Raw genomic sequence first — 17,510 nt, 5'->3', positions numbered from 1 at the left:
CAAGTCATGCTGGCTGTCACGTGAGAGTGACGTAGCCATGTGTACAGTGCGGAAGCGATAAAGATAGCAATTATACGAATAATTAAAAACCACATTACTATAGTGCACTTCTAAACAGAAAGTACAACAATAACACTCCTAGTCAGAACATAAAGTCTAGGTGCAATCCAGTAGGACAAGTAGTAGTTATACAGTACCAGGAATGTCCTAATATTATTTAGACAAGTCAGAACAGCCTACGTCCTCGAGCCACCAACAGCAAGCTTACTTGAAGCCTGGAGGGGTGCAAAACAGAAAACGTGAGTGGACAAAAACAAATGTTTTACAAAATCATTTCATTTATCAATATATTAACCCCTCGCTGTAAAACATGTATAATTTTCCCAGAATCAAGATACAAGCATATACATATATATATCTGAAATCATATCAATTCAATTCCTGCTTCACATAATCATATTCATATGAATGTCATGCCAAAATGTAACAAAGTAAACAATCCAGGTAATAATAAATTCAGAGAAATATGATATGTTAGCCGGAACTTTTCTGGTAGTCTGTACGGCTGAATTTATAGCTCAAACTCAATTTAGTCGGAGTCACTACTATTGTTAGAGTATGTGTTAGTGAGTGTAGGATTGTTACACTTGTCACAATATTAGGAGTTGTAGGATGATTAGGTAGTTAAGTATGTTGTGTATAAATAGTGATGTGCATTGCATTACTTGCTGATTAAGGAAAATCATATTCAACTTCTCTCTCTCTATCTCTCTCTCTCTCTCTCTCTCTCTCTCTCTCTCTCTCTCTCTCTCTCTCTCTCTCTAAAACTGTTCTTCATAGATCATAGATCTTTCATTGATATTGGTTAACATGGTATCAATCGCCTCTAATGCTTGCGCGTGATACTTTGATCCGTCTTCTTGCTTCCGCTGTCTTCGATTTTGTCTTCGGCTGCCTCTGATTTCTGATTCTTGATTCTCAAGGATTTCTTCGTCTTCGTACATCTACCTTGTTTAGGGTTTCGCTCGACCCTGTGTGGTGGTTGATCTTTCTTTGATATCTCTCTAGCGTGTGCACTCCAAGTGTTTGCGATTTGTTCTTAGTGAAGTTTTTCTTGCACAGTGATCGGATTTGGTTATTTTCTGCGACAATGGTGACTGCTGCTCAGCTTACGATTCTTCAATCTCCAATTACGTCCCTCATTTCTACAATTTCCACATCTGTGAATGTGCAATTAGATGATTCCAACTATCTGAATTGGCACTTTCAGATGCAACTTATGCTTGAAAGCAATGGCATTATGAGATTTGTTGATGGTTCCAAGCCCTACCCTATGCCCGGTGCTTCTGGTATTAATTCTTCTGACTCTTCTACTTCTGATAAATGTGATGAGTTGTTAGTATGGAAAATTCATGATAGGGCTATTATGCAACTTATTACTGCGACCTTGTCCCCGGTTGCTATGTCTTGTGCGATTCGTAACACAAGCTCCAAAGATCTTTGGGTTCGTCTTAAAGAACAATTTTCCACTGTGTCAAGAACTAGCATATTTCATATGAAGTCTAATTTGCAGAACATCAGAAAAGGGTCTGATAATGTCAGTCAGTATTTACATAAAATCAAAGAGGCTAGGGATTACTTGGCAGCTGCAGGGGTTTATTTTGCTGATGAAGACATTGTCATTTTAGCCTTGAATGGACTCCCTCCTGAGCATAATACCTTTAGATGTGTGGTTCGGGGTAGAGAAAGTGTGATTTCTCTTAAAGAGTTTCGATCACAATTATTGGCTGAAGAAAGTATTGTGGATAATGTTTCTGTTGCTCCTGCTTATCTCTCTGCTATGGCTGCTAACTCTGGACCTCCGATGTCTCCAGCACCATTCCTTCAGCAGTCTAATGGGTCTCATGTTCAATCTTCCTATCTTAATAGTGGTTACAAGTCCTTCAATAGGAACAAGGGCAAGGGCAAGTTTAATCAAGGTCAGAAGTCCTTTACCCCAAAACCTCAGCTTTACACACAGACTCATATGTTGCCTACTCCAACTCCTGGTGTTCTTGGTCATTCTCTAGGTCAATATTGTTCTTCTCCATCTGCCCCTCTTATTCCTACATGCCAATTGTGCAATAGTGAAGGTCATACTGCACCATTTTGTGGTTCTAAACCTCCTGAGAGGTCTAAATGTCACATCTGTGGCAAATCAAACCATTCTACATGGTGCTATTTTTACAATGACAAAGGCCCAAATTATATTGGTGGTGGTTCCTATCAGAGTTATCCTCTGATGTCTTCTCAGACTTGTGGACGCAATCCTTCTCAACAGTTCCAATCTTAGCCATCTTCTATGCATGTTATGCATACTATGGTTAACCCGTCTCAGTCATCTCCATCTCAGGGCCTTCCTCAAGTCTGGCTCACTGACTCTGGTGCCACAAATCATATGACTGCCGATCTGTCCAACTTGTCCTTGGCGACTCCTTATCCATCCAATGACACGATTCAAACTGCCAATGGTGAAGGTTTGTTAGTATCTCATATTGGTCACTCTGTTATTAACACCAGAGTGAAACCGATAAACTTGAATTATGTCATTTATGTTCCAAACTTGTCCCAAAACTTGTTATCAGTACATCGATATGCTTGGATAACAACTGCTACTTGATTTTTGATGCATTTTGCTTTTGGATTCAGGACAAGGCCACGGGGAAGATTCTCTACAAAGGGCTGTGCAGTAATGGACTATATCCTATTCCTCTTACATCTTCTCATTCTACCCTCAGCAATACATCCACCAAACCTTAAGCATATCTTGGTCAGCTAGTACTATCCTCTACTTGGCATCATAGACTTGGTCACCCTTCCAATAAAATTGTTACATTGATGTTGCAAAAGGCTCATATTCATTGTAAACAGGTCTCTTCCCCAGTCATGTGTCATAGTTGTCTACAAGGAAAGTTTTGTAAACTTCCTTTTCACCACAGTGTTCATAAATCTGTACAACCATTTCACACCATACATAGTGACCTTTGGGGTTCTTCTCCTTGTACTTCCAAAGATGGATATAGGTACTATGTGATTTTTGTTGATGAATGTACACGGCACTGTTGGTTGTTTCCATTAATCAATAAAAGTGACCTGTTCTCTGTGTTTGTTACATTCTATAACTATGTTCAAACGCAATTTTCAAGTCGTCTTTAGATTTTTCAAAGTGATGGGGGGGGGGGAAAGTATGTTAGCAAACAGTTTCAATCTTTTCTTAAAGATAAGGGTATTCTTCATCAGAAATCATGTCCCTATACTCTTGAACAAAATGGATTGGCTGAGCGAAAACATAGGCACCTTATAGAAACCACAATCACTTTATTGCAGAATGCTAAGTTACCTTCCTCTTTTTGGTCATATGTTGTTCAAACTGCTTCTTATTTGATTAATCGAATGCCCACATCAGTTCTCCTTGATAAGTCTCCCTTTGAAGTTTTATTTGAGGTTGTTCCACAAATTTCCCATTTGAGAATATTTGGTTGTGCCTGTTATCCCTTGTTAAAACCATATCTTAGTAACAAACTTCAACCCAAAACCATTAAATGTGTGTTTTTAGGTTATGCTTCACAATATAAAGGGTATATGTGTTATGATGTATCTGGGAACCGAACCTACATTTCTAGGCATGTTATATTTGATGAACATGATTATCCATTTCCAGCTTTATCCAAGTCCCAGTCCTACCATCCACCTTATGTGATGTCTCTACCTTCATATCTCTTACCTACTATCACAAACAATAATGTGGTTGTTCTACCTGTGTCCCATGTCACTTCCAACATTGATCCACCTCATACAGTTAGTAATTCTATTGAGTCATGTCTTTCAGCATCACAACCATCCCCCTTGGCATCCTCATCTTCTCCATTTGTCCCACCCTCACCTCTGTCCATTACTGGTACACTTGAATCTTCTCCCTCAATCCCTGTGGTACCTGAGTCCAATGCTGAAGCAATGTCCTCTGCTCATATGCATCAAGGTTCTTCATTTCAACCTGAAGTTTTGCAAGTAGTTCTGGAGGTTCCTCCTATGAATTTGCATCCAATGCAAACCCAAAGCAAAAGTGGCATTGTGAAGAAGAAGGCTTTGTTGACTACTTTACAAGAATCTGGTGGTGTTGATTTGTCTTTGGTTGAGCCACTTAACTACAAATCTGCATTAACAGTTCCTATTTGGATGAAAGCTATGACAGAAGAAATTGATGCACTTCATTCTCAAGGAACATGGAGTTTGGTGTCATTACCTACAAGCAATAATTTAGTCGGGTGCAAGTGGATATTTAAGATTAAAAAGCATGCTGATGGCTCTATTGCTAGACATAAAGCTCGGTTAGTGGCTAAGGGCTTCAGTCAAGAACCAGGTCTAGATTATGGAGAAACATTTAGTCCTGTTGTCAAGCCAACCACTGTCCGCATTGTTTTGGCTCTTACAACACACTTTGGTTAGAGTTTAAGGCAATTGGATGTCAAGAATGCATTTTTGCATGGAATTATCAATGAAGAAGTATATATGGCTCAACCTCCTGGTTTTGTTGATCCTGCTCATCCACATTTGGTCTGCAAACTTCATAAATCCTTATATGGGTTAAAACAAGCTCCCAGAGCTTGGAATGAGAGGTTTACTACATTTCTTCCTACACTAGGCTTCACAAATACATATTCTGATTCTTCCATATTTGTGAAACAAGTGCATTCTGAGATTGTTATCATGTTGTTGTATGTTGATGACATCATCATTACTGGTAGTGCATCCAATGCAATTCAGGATGTTATTGACTCTCTCACAGTTGAGTTTGAGATCAAGGACTTAGGTGATTTGCATTATTTCTTGGGAATTCAAATTTCCAAAACCAAAACTGGGTTGTTTCTGACTCAGACCAAATATATCCAAGATTTGTTACTTAAGACAGAAATGAATGAGTCCAAACCTTGTGATACTCCCTGTCTACCTTATACCCGATTGCTTAAGGATGATGGTCAACTGTTTGGCAATCCTACTTTGTACAGAAGCATTGTGGGGGCATTGCAGTACCTTACCTTCACCAGGCCTGATATTGCATTCTTTGTGCATCAGGTCTGCCAGTTTATGCAGAATCCAATGGTTGCTCATTTCACAGCTGTGAAGCGCATACTCCGGTACCTTAAGGGAACAGTGCACTTGGGACTCAATTATCATCGAGGTGATTTGACTTTAAAAGCCTTCAATGATGATGATTGGGCAGGAGACCCCAATGATCGATGATCCACTACTGGGTTTGTTGTCTTTCTTGGATCAAATCATGTGTCCTGGTCTTCTAAGAAACAGCAAACTGTTTCCCGGTCCTCTACTGAGGTAGAATATCGTGCTTTGTCTACTACTGCTGCAGAACTCGATTAGATCAAACAATTACTTGTGTTTCTGCATGTTCCTATATCTCCAGCTTCAGTATTGTTTTGTGACAATCTGTCAGCTATTGCTCTCTCCTTTAACCCAGTTCAGCATCAAAAGACAAAGCATATTGAAATCGATGTGCATTTTGTTAGGGAACAAGTGGCCACACATCAGCTATTTCTTCAGTTTGTTTCCTCCAGAGAACAGTTTGCCGATATCTTGACCAAGGGATTGAGTGCTCCTTTATTTCGAACACATTGTGACAATCTCATGCTTAGCTTATCAAAGCAAGAGATTGTAGGGGGATGTTAGAGTATGTGTTAGTGAGTGTAGGATTGTTACACTTGTCACAATATTAGGAGTTGTAGGATGATTAGGTAGTTAAGTATGTTGTGTATAAATAGTGACGTACATTGCATTACTTGCTGATTAAGGAAATCATATTCAACTTCTCTCTCTCTATCTCTCTCTATCTCTCTCTAAAACTGTTCTTCATATATCATAGATCTTTCATTGATATTGGTTAACAACTATGACCTATACGGCAATGTATTGCACATAAGTCGGAACCCCTAGGCAGGGTCTGTACAACAAGGTTAGGTGAAATATAATTATGCTCAACTCTATTCTCTCATAATAGCCGGGCGATAAATCGCTAGTCACCTACGAGTCGGAACCATGAATAAGGTCTGTACGACAAGACTGTGCACTTAGGTTGGATCCAATATGAGCATATAGTGCAGGAGGTGACGTAAATAATAGGCCTGTAATTCATATCTCTGGCTAATTCACAATCACCCTAGGTGTAGCTTTATGAGCTCAACATTACTTAATCACATATCACATCATCGATGACTCACACAACCGAATATAACTTACCTAAACTCACCTGTGCCTCCACAGCACCACATTCATATATATATGCAACCATGCAATGCATACTCAAAATATAGAAGCATTTGGCATATTATTTCTAAGCATACTTTTCTTAAAAATGCATTTCTGGGAAATATATCAAGTATATAAATATATACTGAAAACAAAAGCCCACTCACTGATAAGTCGAAGGGTCGTAGCCCCCGAGTCGCCTGTGGATACGTTTGTCCTCGGGATAAGTCTCACTTATATGCGAATTAACTATAAAAACGTTATTTTTAAGCACATATACAAAACTAGCTAATAACTTCTCATACATTGCTCAAAATAGGTATATGAATATACCACAGTGATCTACACAACCTCAGGATCATCCCCATATTTTTAGAAATATTTTTGGACCTCCCATGCGCCACCACCTGCCGGCAAGGGCACGGCAAAACGCGCCCCCACGCGTGGCCCAAACCTAACGAATTCCCTAACCACCGTTAGCGAATATTCCGTTAAACCTAACAGATTCTGTCTAATCTAACTGACACCGTGAGAATATTCCGTCTTCGTCCCCGGTGAGTCGCCAGTCGTCGGAAAACTGGGTAAAATTTCAAACTCACTATTCTCACTCGTTTCTCAACCATTTTTCATGGAATTTGAACCAAATGAAAGCTTAGAGTGAGAAGAATGGTGTTATACCTATTTGAAGCTTCAAATCTCATGAAATCACGTCGGGGAAGCTTCGAAATTCTGACCAAAACTGCAACTCGACGTTTCTCGTGATCCCGACGTCCAAATTCCTCAAACGAGCTACCCCGAGACTCGTGAGGACCTCATTAAGCTTCCTATAGCTTAGAATTCCCTGAAATGCAAGGTTTTACGTCCACATGAATAGTGCATGAAAATTGGGGTACGGGTTCTTGAGATTTCGAAGGGATTCTTACCTGAAATGGGTATCAATCAACTCGTAGCACCACGAGGAACACAATGGTGCACCCAAAACCTTCAATCTGTGAAGTTTGGGGTGATCTTGAAGCTTGTCCGTACGAATAGCAAGGAGAGAGAGAGTGAAACTGAGAGAGAGTGTGTACGGGGAGGAAAAGAGAGAATGAGGTTTGTGTGTGTGTGTGTGATCCATGTGGATCACCCATCCAAAACCACAAAATAATCTTTAAGTCTCAATATGTCATACACACACACGACAATTTCCCCGTCCAAGGATAAAACCATCATTTCACATTATCGAAAAATTAATTATTTGGGACGGGCTGTGACAATATTTATATTTATGGCTAAATTTTTTATCATATATTTTTATTTTTAGTTTGTACCTATTTTTAATTTGTACCAATTGTTTTTTCATTTTTAATTTGTACCCATATATTAGTTTCTTTTTGTGCCCATATTTTTTAAAATTTTATTTATGTTTGTACCCATGTGTATACCGTCACGTGACATTGTATATTTAATCAATGATAGAAAAATTACATATGGTATATTTATGTTGTATGTCTAAACTTTGTATCATATATTTATATTTTTTGTTTGTTCCCACTTTTAATTTGCAACATTTTTTTTAATTTGTAGTATTTTATTTTTAGTTTTATTTTGTACCCATGTATTCATTTCTTTAAGCGCCTATATTTTTTAAAAATTCATTTGTACTCATAATTTTTTAATCTTTGTTCTGTACCCTGATTTATTTACAATGTACCCATTCTTCTTTATTAATGTACCACTTTGTTATATGTGAAATGTACCAATTTTTTTGTAAAATGTACCAATTTTTTTAACACTATGGATACATTCTTTTGCCATTTATTATTTCTTATTTTTACATAGTTTTTATCCATTTATTCAATCAAAATGTTTGAATTTTTTTTATTGTAACCGTTTCTAATAGTATTATAATGAGGGATTTTAAATTTAGAAGATTATAAATCTCATAAAATATCAAACAATTAATGTCAAAACTAAAAAAATATAAATATAAATTGTAATATAATGAGGTGTACAAAGTCAAGGGACTTTGATCAAACTTTGCATACCATTAATGTTTTAGTTAAAGAATGTTATGGATTAGGGACCACATCCAAAGTATCTCTTAAAATAAACTAGTATAGTATTTGTATAGGCAAGAACTTAGAAGACATACATACAAGTATGAAAAATGTGAAAGAATATATAAACACTCGTGATTCATCATTATTCCTCCACAAGTAGATAATGGTTACATTTACATTATCGTTTAGATTTTAAAAATCCTCCAAACCCTTATGAATAATGTTTTTTATTTAAGGGAAAAATTAATAATAATTAATAATAATTATTGTAGAAGTGTAAAAAATGTAAAAAATAAATAAATAAATATATATATATAAATATATATACACACACATATAATCACTTATAGTGACAAGCTTTACAACTTTCATGAAGGTGGTCAGCTTCGAAATTCAACACTATAATCCATAAACCTTAAATTTATATTTAACTGTCGATTGTCATTTACGCTTTATTCTTTTTACTGAATTTCATTTTTAAAATTTTCTTTTTTTAAAAACATGATCATCTAGCGGATGTAAGAAGTTGAACGGTTCAGATTTTTGATATCACATTTCGATATTTACGGTTAATTGAAATATGAGTCGATGTCATATAGTTTGTAGAAACTTTATAAGCATCAAGCAATATTTTCACTAAACGTAAAACTCTGAATATAATATCAACGATCCAAACCGTTCATCTTCCTGCATCCTCTAATAGATCATGTTTTCAAAAAAGAAAATCTGATAAAACAAAATTTGATGAGAACAATGAAGTGTAAATGTAAACAACAATCAACGGTTAAATTTTAATCTATGAATTATATGATTATAGTGGCAAATTTCGAAGTTAATCTCTTCATGAAAGTTGTAAAGCTTGTCATTATGAGCGTTTAAATATTTTTTTTTATATTTTTTTACACTTCTACATTAATTAAAAAACTATTAAAGACTTTACTTAAATAATAGTCGTAAGATAAACGAGAGTAAATCTGTACCGTTGGATTCTATTTCACTTACATTATTAGAACTTTTTTGGACGAAAAAAACCCCTTCTCTATGCCAATATTTTCCAATTTTACCATTTGATCAATTTAGGTAAGCGAAAATATACTTAAAAGAAAAATGCGTTTTTATGTTTTGGATATGACAATATGGTATGTATATATTTATTTAGTATTATGTTTTTCATTTGATTATTTATTGGTTTAAAATATATTTTCCTTAACGGGTAACGGGTTAAATCATATTACCTGTTAATATTATCGGATCGATTTCGGGTTGGATCATTTTATCCATTTATTTTAACGGGTGTTATACGACACGACCCGTTAAGATGTCGGGTATGACACGAAAACAACATAAACACAAAAAACACAACACGAATGCCAGGTCTACTCAATAATGTTCAATTGCCTGAAGGATCCTCTTACGTTATGGGTTTCATTCCGGAAGAAAATATGATGAGAAAAAGAAAATGGATGAGAATGCTTGATACCTTTTTCATAAGATATGCAGAAACTGTTTATTCTTCAATTTATTTTCTGTCTCGTTACGAAAAGAGAAAATTGCAGTATTAGTCTCTGTACTTGACCCAATTGGAGCTTTGATGCAGAACAATCGTCGTTTAAGAACATTATTAGAACTTCCGTCGAAAATAAAAAGATTTAAGAAGCAATTAAGGGACACAAGTTCTAACGACTAGCAGTGTAATCCAAAAGGACTTGCTCCACATTGTAACACGTTCGTGATCGATGCTCATGAATTTTTAAATTAAAGACCAAACCACCAATTGGATAGAAATTTCCATAATTTCCTTCATTTGAATCTTAACAGTTTTAGGCTCCAAAGAACCGCAAAACTTTAAAAAAACAAAAATGTCGAGAAGCCATCGCAAAACACAGTAACCAAAATTCTGGTAGAATCATACTGTAACTGTTTCTACAACCTAACGCAAAACAAAGCCCTTATGTAATCAACCAAAAACACAATACAAGATTACTAACCTGTTAAAATGAGAACAGTAACAAGTACACGCACACAAATTCATAATTCACAACTTCCATTGTTTCACCACATCAATAAACAAATGTGTTCATCTATTTATTACTCATCAAAGGATTTGTATCATCCAGAATCCAGACCTAAAATACCTTTTCTTTTCGCAATGTAGATATACATGTTAAGCTGCATGTAGACAGAAAAGAATCATAGGGAGAAGGGTTTTGCATACACATCAAATGGCTCAGAGGCAGTTAATTGCGGTTCCTGCGACAAAGCAAAACACAGCGACACATCAACAACAACACCAACAAAGCCTTTTCTCACTAAGTGGGGCCAGCTATATGAATCCTAGAACGCCATTACGCTCGGTTCTGTGTCATGTCTTCCGTTTGATCCAAGTACTAAGTCTTTTCTTAGAGCGACACATCAGTCGCAGGAAATTCTCTTTAAGTAACATGCACATGGAACTTGCCTTATGGGCTTTTGTATGACTATAGATCACCATTTTAACTTCAAAAACTAGTAAATGTTGTGCAAAACAATACCTGTCTTAGCCCACCAGTATCACTGCCTCCTGTAAGAAGCATGCTGACCAGGGATGTCACACCACCACCACCACCACCACCACCACCAAGAAGAGATGTTAAACTGCCACCACCACCACCACCACCACCCGTACCTGTACTCCGAATGGTAGAGCGCATAGAATTGAGTATGCTTCCATAGGTGCCCGCCTGTCCACGCTCAATTGCTTGGATGAAGCAGAAAGTCATGGCACCTGTTGATGTGATCTTTGATAGAGCCTGTTCCCATAAAGCATCATATCAGATAATGTTCTAATACGAGTTCAAACTAGAGTTCTTCCCCCAAACTTACTGATGTGTCAGCAGACGTTTGATCATCATCACAACCACTGAAGGAAATGACTTCTCCACCGCCTGATCCTTTCCACATGCCTGATCGAGGGCGATGATCCTCCCATACATATCGTCCACTCCTAAATCAAGAAGTGAAATTTGTTTATCATAAGAAATCCTATTTTAGATGAAGGGTAATTGAGCAGGCAGACACAAGATACTTATCAGTAAGAGAAAAAACTTCAAACTTGAAGCACAGTGGAAATCAGGGTCAGAACACAATAGAATTCGAGAATGATGACAATACTCATAAACATCACATGTAATTGAACATTAAAGATCATACATGTACAAGTTCAGATTATAGAACCATAGTGAAAATCCCGCCTTGACCATATGAAAACTGGTCAAAACCATTGGACTGAAACTATAGAACTTGAAGAAAAAAGAATTTTGAAGGACTTTATTGGGCCGCCATTTCCTTTAAAATGGACCCATAAAAATTTATAGTGTGAAATCTTTTGCTCAAAAGGGGCTCAAGGCAAATGCCTTAAGTGTCGCCCCTCTGAGCTGGCCATTTTCCTGACAGGTCTGCTATGATTACTAGCTGGAAGTCCATCTCACCGAAAGTACAATGTTCAGAAATGATATTTGTTGATATTTTGTATGGTTCCAGTTACTAATAAGATGATAAGCATGCATGTCAGACAAATGTCAATCTACAGATCATTACGAAATTTATTGGAAACTAACCTGTCCATTCTGCAAAGGAATGGCAAATCCAGTACAGTGCCACTATGACAAGCATCTATTATTGCATGAAGCTTAGCCCCGGGTGGAATGGGTCTCACAATTGCTGCATTTATCTCATCATCAACAATCATACCCTGAGTTTCAAAGTCAAGGGGACAAAGGGTTTCATCATATCCATCAACTTCATCACCATTATAATTCCTCTGCCGTGAACCATGGCCAGAGTAATGAAAAAAGAGGGAGTCGCCTGCTTGACAGCCTTGTACAAGCCAATATAATGCCATTCTAATGTTATATTTGTTTGGAATCTTGGAGGGGTGAGTTTCTTCTTCTGCAGTTCAGAACATGAGTATAAATTAACAGTACACATGTTACTAAAAACAAGAAACTGAGATATGATTCGCCAAAGGGTTCAGAGAGTGAATTTGTACATCGAAAATAACTGCAAACTCTGTACTTGAATGTTAGTACGTTGGAAAAGGGAATTGCAATACAACTAATTCTTTGAAACTGCTAGCAGTCCAATCCCAACATAAACAATTGCTTTGTCATTGGTTAACTCGGAAAAGGGAAGAAACTTTGATATGAAGAGGGAAAAGGTTATCAAGAAAAAAACCGCAGATTACGATCAGTGTAAAGCTACAAAAAAAAAAAAAAAAAAAAATCACATTTGATTGATTTTTGTGCTTTTAACTGTTAATGACAACAATCCAAGGTGTAATATTATCCTGCAAGTTCTGATATAAACTAAACATCCTGCAAGTACTAATACAGTCTGTACATATCCACTCTTAAGGTTCCTATGGACTGTAAAAGCCCAGTATGAGAGTCAACCAAACATCCAAAAGTGTAATATAGAATAAGTGCCCTGATGATCTAACAATCAAATCATGCACAACACTTTGTCGCCTAAGTTAACATACAACATGCCTTGGGTTGATCTAATCATTGGAACTGACTATTCAGCTAGGGAAGTTGGAGGATGCTCAGTTTAATCCTACATTACCAGAGAATTTATTGTTTTCTTGATAAGTAATGTCATCTAATGTTCTCAAAAGAAAATTTAGAAGCATAGAATGATTAGCTAACGGGATCTTGGTAATTAATTACCAAAGATAATGCACACAATGCAATTTAAACACCTAGTAATTCACAAAATTTTGGGTCATTGTTTCCTTTTTATCACCAATGATTATTTCCATACCTTTAAATCACTCATATCGTCAGTTCTCTCCTAAGATAAATGTCCAAAGACTCCGAACACTAAACTTTCCACTTTCCTATTTGAAACGTTACTTCATAAGGTTTTTAGCTGTTTTCCTCATCCAAACCCTCTCACAAAAATGAGGCAAACACAGTGACAATGATCCGCTTTCCTATTCGAAACCTTTTCCACCTAGCTGCATTTCTCATCCAAACCTTTTTCTCTCACAAACCCTACCCCTAAGAATATTCAGCTGCAATTCTCATCCGAACCTTTTTCTCTCACAAACCCTAACCCGAAATCCGCAACCATTATTTTCCCAAAGCCTTTTTCACTTTCCAAAGTCTTTTTCACTTTCTTCATAACATACCAATTCAAATCACATCACCAGAAACCAAAACAGAACATATAATTGCACACCAAGAACAAATATTCACAATTATATACATGTTAGGTTATGCAAAATTCAAATTATATATATATATATATATATGTGTGTGTGTGTGTGTGTACCAGTGAGCATGACAATGCAATCTTCTGGAAACTGGAACTTGTTGATGAGGAGATACCGCATGCACTTGGCATCATTGATGCAACCCTTGAGCTCATGCCTCGAGTACTTATACGAGATCCCGCAGATCACGGCCTTCTTCCGCCCGTGCGCGTTGGGGGGAGGGCCTGGAGGCGCGTGAGAGTACGGAGCGGGAGGTGGAGGCGCGTGAGAATATGGAGCGGGAGGTGGAGGCGCGTGGGAGGCTGGAGGCTGAGGGAGGCCGCGTGGGTCGGCGATTAGAGTGACACCCTGGCAGATGGCGCAGCGGATGGACTCTGCGCCGGGGGGAATCTGGAGAGGGGTGCGGCAGTGGGCGCAGTTCACCAGCATGTTATACATGGTGGTGGGTCAAACTGGAATTTGGATAAAAGGGCAGGGGTAGGATGGGAATGAAGTTGAAGTTATGGATTTCTGTGATTGCTGAGAGAGAGATGTAAACTGGGTTTGGAATTGGGATGAATGGAGACTGCAAAATTGGATTAATGGAGAGAGATGGCGTGTTAGATCCTTACGTACCCGCGAACTGCGAAGAAAAAGAAAAGCCTGGATCCGCGTATTCAATACAATTTTTTTTGGCAATTTTATTGAAAACCGCTACAGATCAAAAATCACATTTTTATCCTACAAAATTAATTCTGGTACTATTTATTTTTTCATTTTCGTTAAAATTCAAAGTCCTATTAATTAGTTTTCCCTTCTTTTTTCTTTTCTTTTTAAAGATTACAACTAGGGAATTCTATTTAACAAAAAAATTTAATTAAATATGCAATTGTGTGTTCAAAATTACAAATTGCAAGTTTAATAATAATAATAAATTATTACTTAGTACTACGATCTAGTGGTATTCCTCTTCACTTATAATGAAGAGATCTTAGGTTTGATTTTCGCCAATGACGAATTTGAACCACATTATTGCTAGCTCATTATGAGGCTAAGTCCTCCTCCCTCCCCCTTAGTGTAGATAAACCTCATTTGTTCAAAAAATAAAAATGTTGATGCACAAAATCAATGAGACTTTGGAACAATGTAAAGTGTCAAGTTTATGACCTTCGCACTGTTGCTCCAGTCACCTAGTGATGATAATATGTAAAGAAATAGAGATAGGGAAGCAAAAACAAGATGTACTACGTCTGCAGAGTAATGAAGTTCTCATTAATAGTGAAGAGTTCACACAATGCATAGGTTCAAGCATAATAATCATTAATGGTTCCTAATGACGAGTTTAAGTACAATTATGACATTAGGGTCTAATTATAGAAGAATGGTCTCCTTTTATAGTTAAGGAAAGTCTTCGGTTTCCGTTCAGGGTTGATGTGGGAATATCACGCCCCAATCTCGAGATACGCTTGAAATCGACACGTGATAGTAGAACATTAACAGTACAATATAAAATATGTAGTCACAGAGACTTATTTGTACAATATACATCAGAACTTCAACAGAAATAACTTACAATAAAGGATGACAATACCTATTATCGAGTGCGCTACCCACACAACAACACCACCTGAAATCTTCTCCTCTAACTGCTACCCATTACTCTGCAAAAACAACCCTACGCAGTAAGAATGGCTCACCGGACAAAGCAAAACCTGAAAGCAGTGCTACGTCCACACATGACTTTCTTCTGAAAACTGGGTCAACTGTCATTATTATCACCGTCAATATTATTTCATCATTCTCTTCTGATTGTGACTCGCCACTTGCCTTTCCTCATTCAAGTAATCACAAGGGTTCGATTGCCACATAATTCATAATTTGACCACCATACACCTCATTATACATATAGGAATGGTTATTCAATTTCAAATCTCACCACACGTCTATTAAGATAACACTCAATCATCATACAACCCGAAGTTGTGTAGGAATGATACACCATCAATAATACAATCACGTGTAGGAATGAGATTAGTATCTTTTTCATCATTGCATCTCTCTGTTACGAGTAGGAACAAGTCACATCCGAATCCATTCTCTTTTAGGCAACACCATCATGTAAACTATTTGATTTAATCATCACTTCCTAGATTGAGCCTCACAAGCTTTCAATCTCTTCTTTCATATATGTAATAAATAACCGATCAAGATATGGTCCATAATTCCGGATTAACCAAGCAAAACCATTCTTGAGAACACGCAATGACCCCCGCACCCCCCAATAGCGGATTAACCAAGCATAGCCACTCCAACGAATACTAATAGGCAATGATCACCCATTGCGGATTAACCAAGCATGATCACTCCTAAATATGTATGGTCATACCTAAGTAATAAGGATCGCCCATTGCAGATTAACCAAGCAAGATCTTAAAGTAGTATGGTCCCTTATTGTAGATTAACCATGCAGGACCATCCATGCACAACTACATGGTGCAGATTTCGATTTTGTCCCACATTACCACATGTACTGGGTTAGCGGTCCTATATGAGCCCTCACATAACACAATCATTTCAAGCGTAACATAGCATAGTAACACATTTCCATAAAATCATCTAAAAATCCATGTTATATCCACATAGTATATAACAAGGAATTTTATGGGTAATAACCATATCACATATTATTAAAGTCACTCATCTGGAGTTCTTCGCACTCTCAGATTCACCGACATTGCTCCAAAGAACCTCACTTGTCAGAAATGGTGATCGGAATCACAGGAAAAATGCTAAAAACGTCGAAAAACCCACATGACTTTGCTGCTTCAAACTGGAAAGATGGATAAGAAAATGGGAAATCTAGTATTACAAAGATGTAGGGCTCGTCAAGAGCTTTCCATAGACACCAAAATCACCCAAGGGATATCACATGACTCTAGGAGTTTTATTCTGACGTTGACACATGTTGTGTTGTAATTGGCCACTTGGTTGGAGAGAAACTCTTGTGTTTTGATAGGGGTGCCTTAGCACGACTCCTTCAATGGGTTCTCGAGGGTATGAAGTTGACTAGTACTTGGTAATTTTGGGATTGGTGAAGTATGGTACAAACAAATAACAACAACAACAACAACAACAACAACAACAACAACAACAACAACAACAACAACAACAATAATAATAAATCAATTTGCGCTGGTATTTGTCTTTAGTTTTATGTGTAAGACTTAAGTTTGAATCTCAAAATAATGAGTTTGATCTAATTTATTTCCCTTACTCCTTAGTAAGGATAGGCAACGATTACGGTAGACGAGTAACCCTCGAGTATTTACTCATAATCGTTCAAGCCATTACCTGCCTAACCTTTAGGTAATTCAATAAACAGGTATACCCATAACCATAAGACTAATTCTCACTTTACTATCCAGAAGTATCGTGGTTTTCAAACTTTTATACATCAAGTTTTTTCATCTCAGTCTCATACCTAAAGTTACAATTTTTTTTTCAGTTCATAGTTATGTTAGGTTGACCATCCGTTTAAACATGACGTGGCTCCCACATGGACAATGAATGTGCATCCATGTGTCATTATGACATCATGTGGCCAAATAAAAAAATAACAAAATAAAAAAGTTTGGCAGAATAAAATAAATTTTTTTTCTATCGTCTTCCTCACAGAGGGAGAAGTTTGATCCCATCCGTCCGTCCCTCTTTCCCCCATCCTGCCTCCATATCTTTGATCTCGACTTCATCCAATGGCTCAAATTCGCCCTCGTTTTCCTACCCTTCCGATCCTCACAACTCGTCGCCTCATCCCTCGACTTCAACCAATGGCCCAAATCGAATTTGCTTGATGTAGCACAGCGAGCGCAATCTAACAAAGCACAACAATCTCATCTCCTTTAGTTTGTTGTGGATGGAGATGCAGATGATTGATTGAT

The 17,510-nt window shown here is 37.2% G+C and overlaps 1 protein-coding gene across 1 annotated transcript; it reads right to left on the bottom strand.

The window, feature by feature from the left end:
- Nucleotides 1-10,366: 10,366 nt before the first annotated feature.
- LOC126581867 (metacaspase-1-like) lies at nt 10,367-14,285 on the bottom strand. Its single transcript, XM_050245800.1, has 5 exons — nt 13,653-14,285; nt 11,936-12,266; nt 11,202-11,322; nt 10,871-11,128; nt 10,367-10,589 (listed from the first exon to the last, which is right to left on the bottom strand). Exons 1-5 carry the CDS (start codon nt 14,029-14,031, stop codon nt 10,530-10,532), a joined length of 1,149 nt encoding a protein of 382 aa, XP_050101757.1. The 5' UTR covers nt 14,032-14,285; the 3' UTR covers nt 10,367-10,529.
- Between the last annotated feature and the right edge of the window lie 3,225 nt (nt 14,286-17,510).

The sequence above is a fragment of the Malus sylvestris genome, chromosome 2, assembly GCF_916048215.2.
Source record: "Malus sylvestris chromosome 2, drMalSylv7.2, whole genome shotgun sequence".
Classification (NCBI taxonomy): Eukaryota; Viridiplantae; Streptophyta; class Magnoliopsida; order Rosales; family Rosaceae; genus Malus; species Malus sylvestris.
This window is presented reverse-complemented; position numbering and strand designations above follow the sequence as displayed.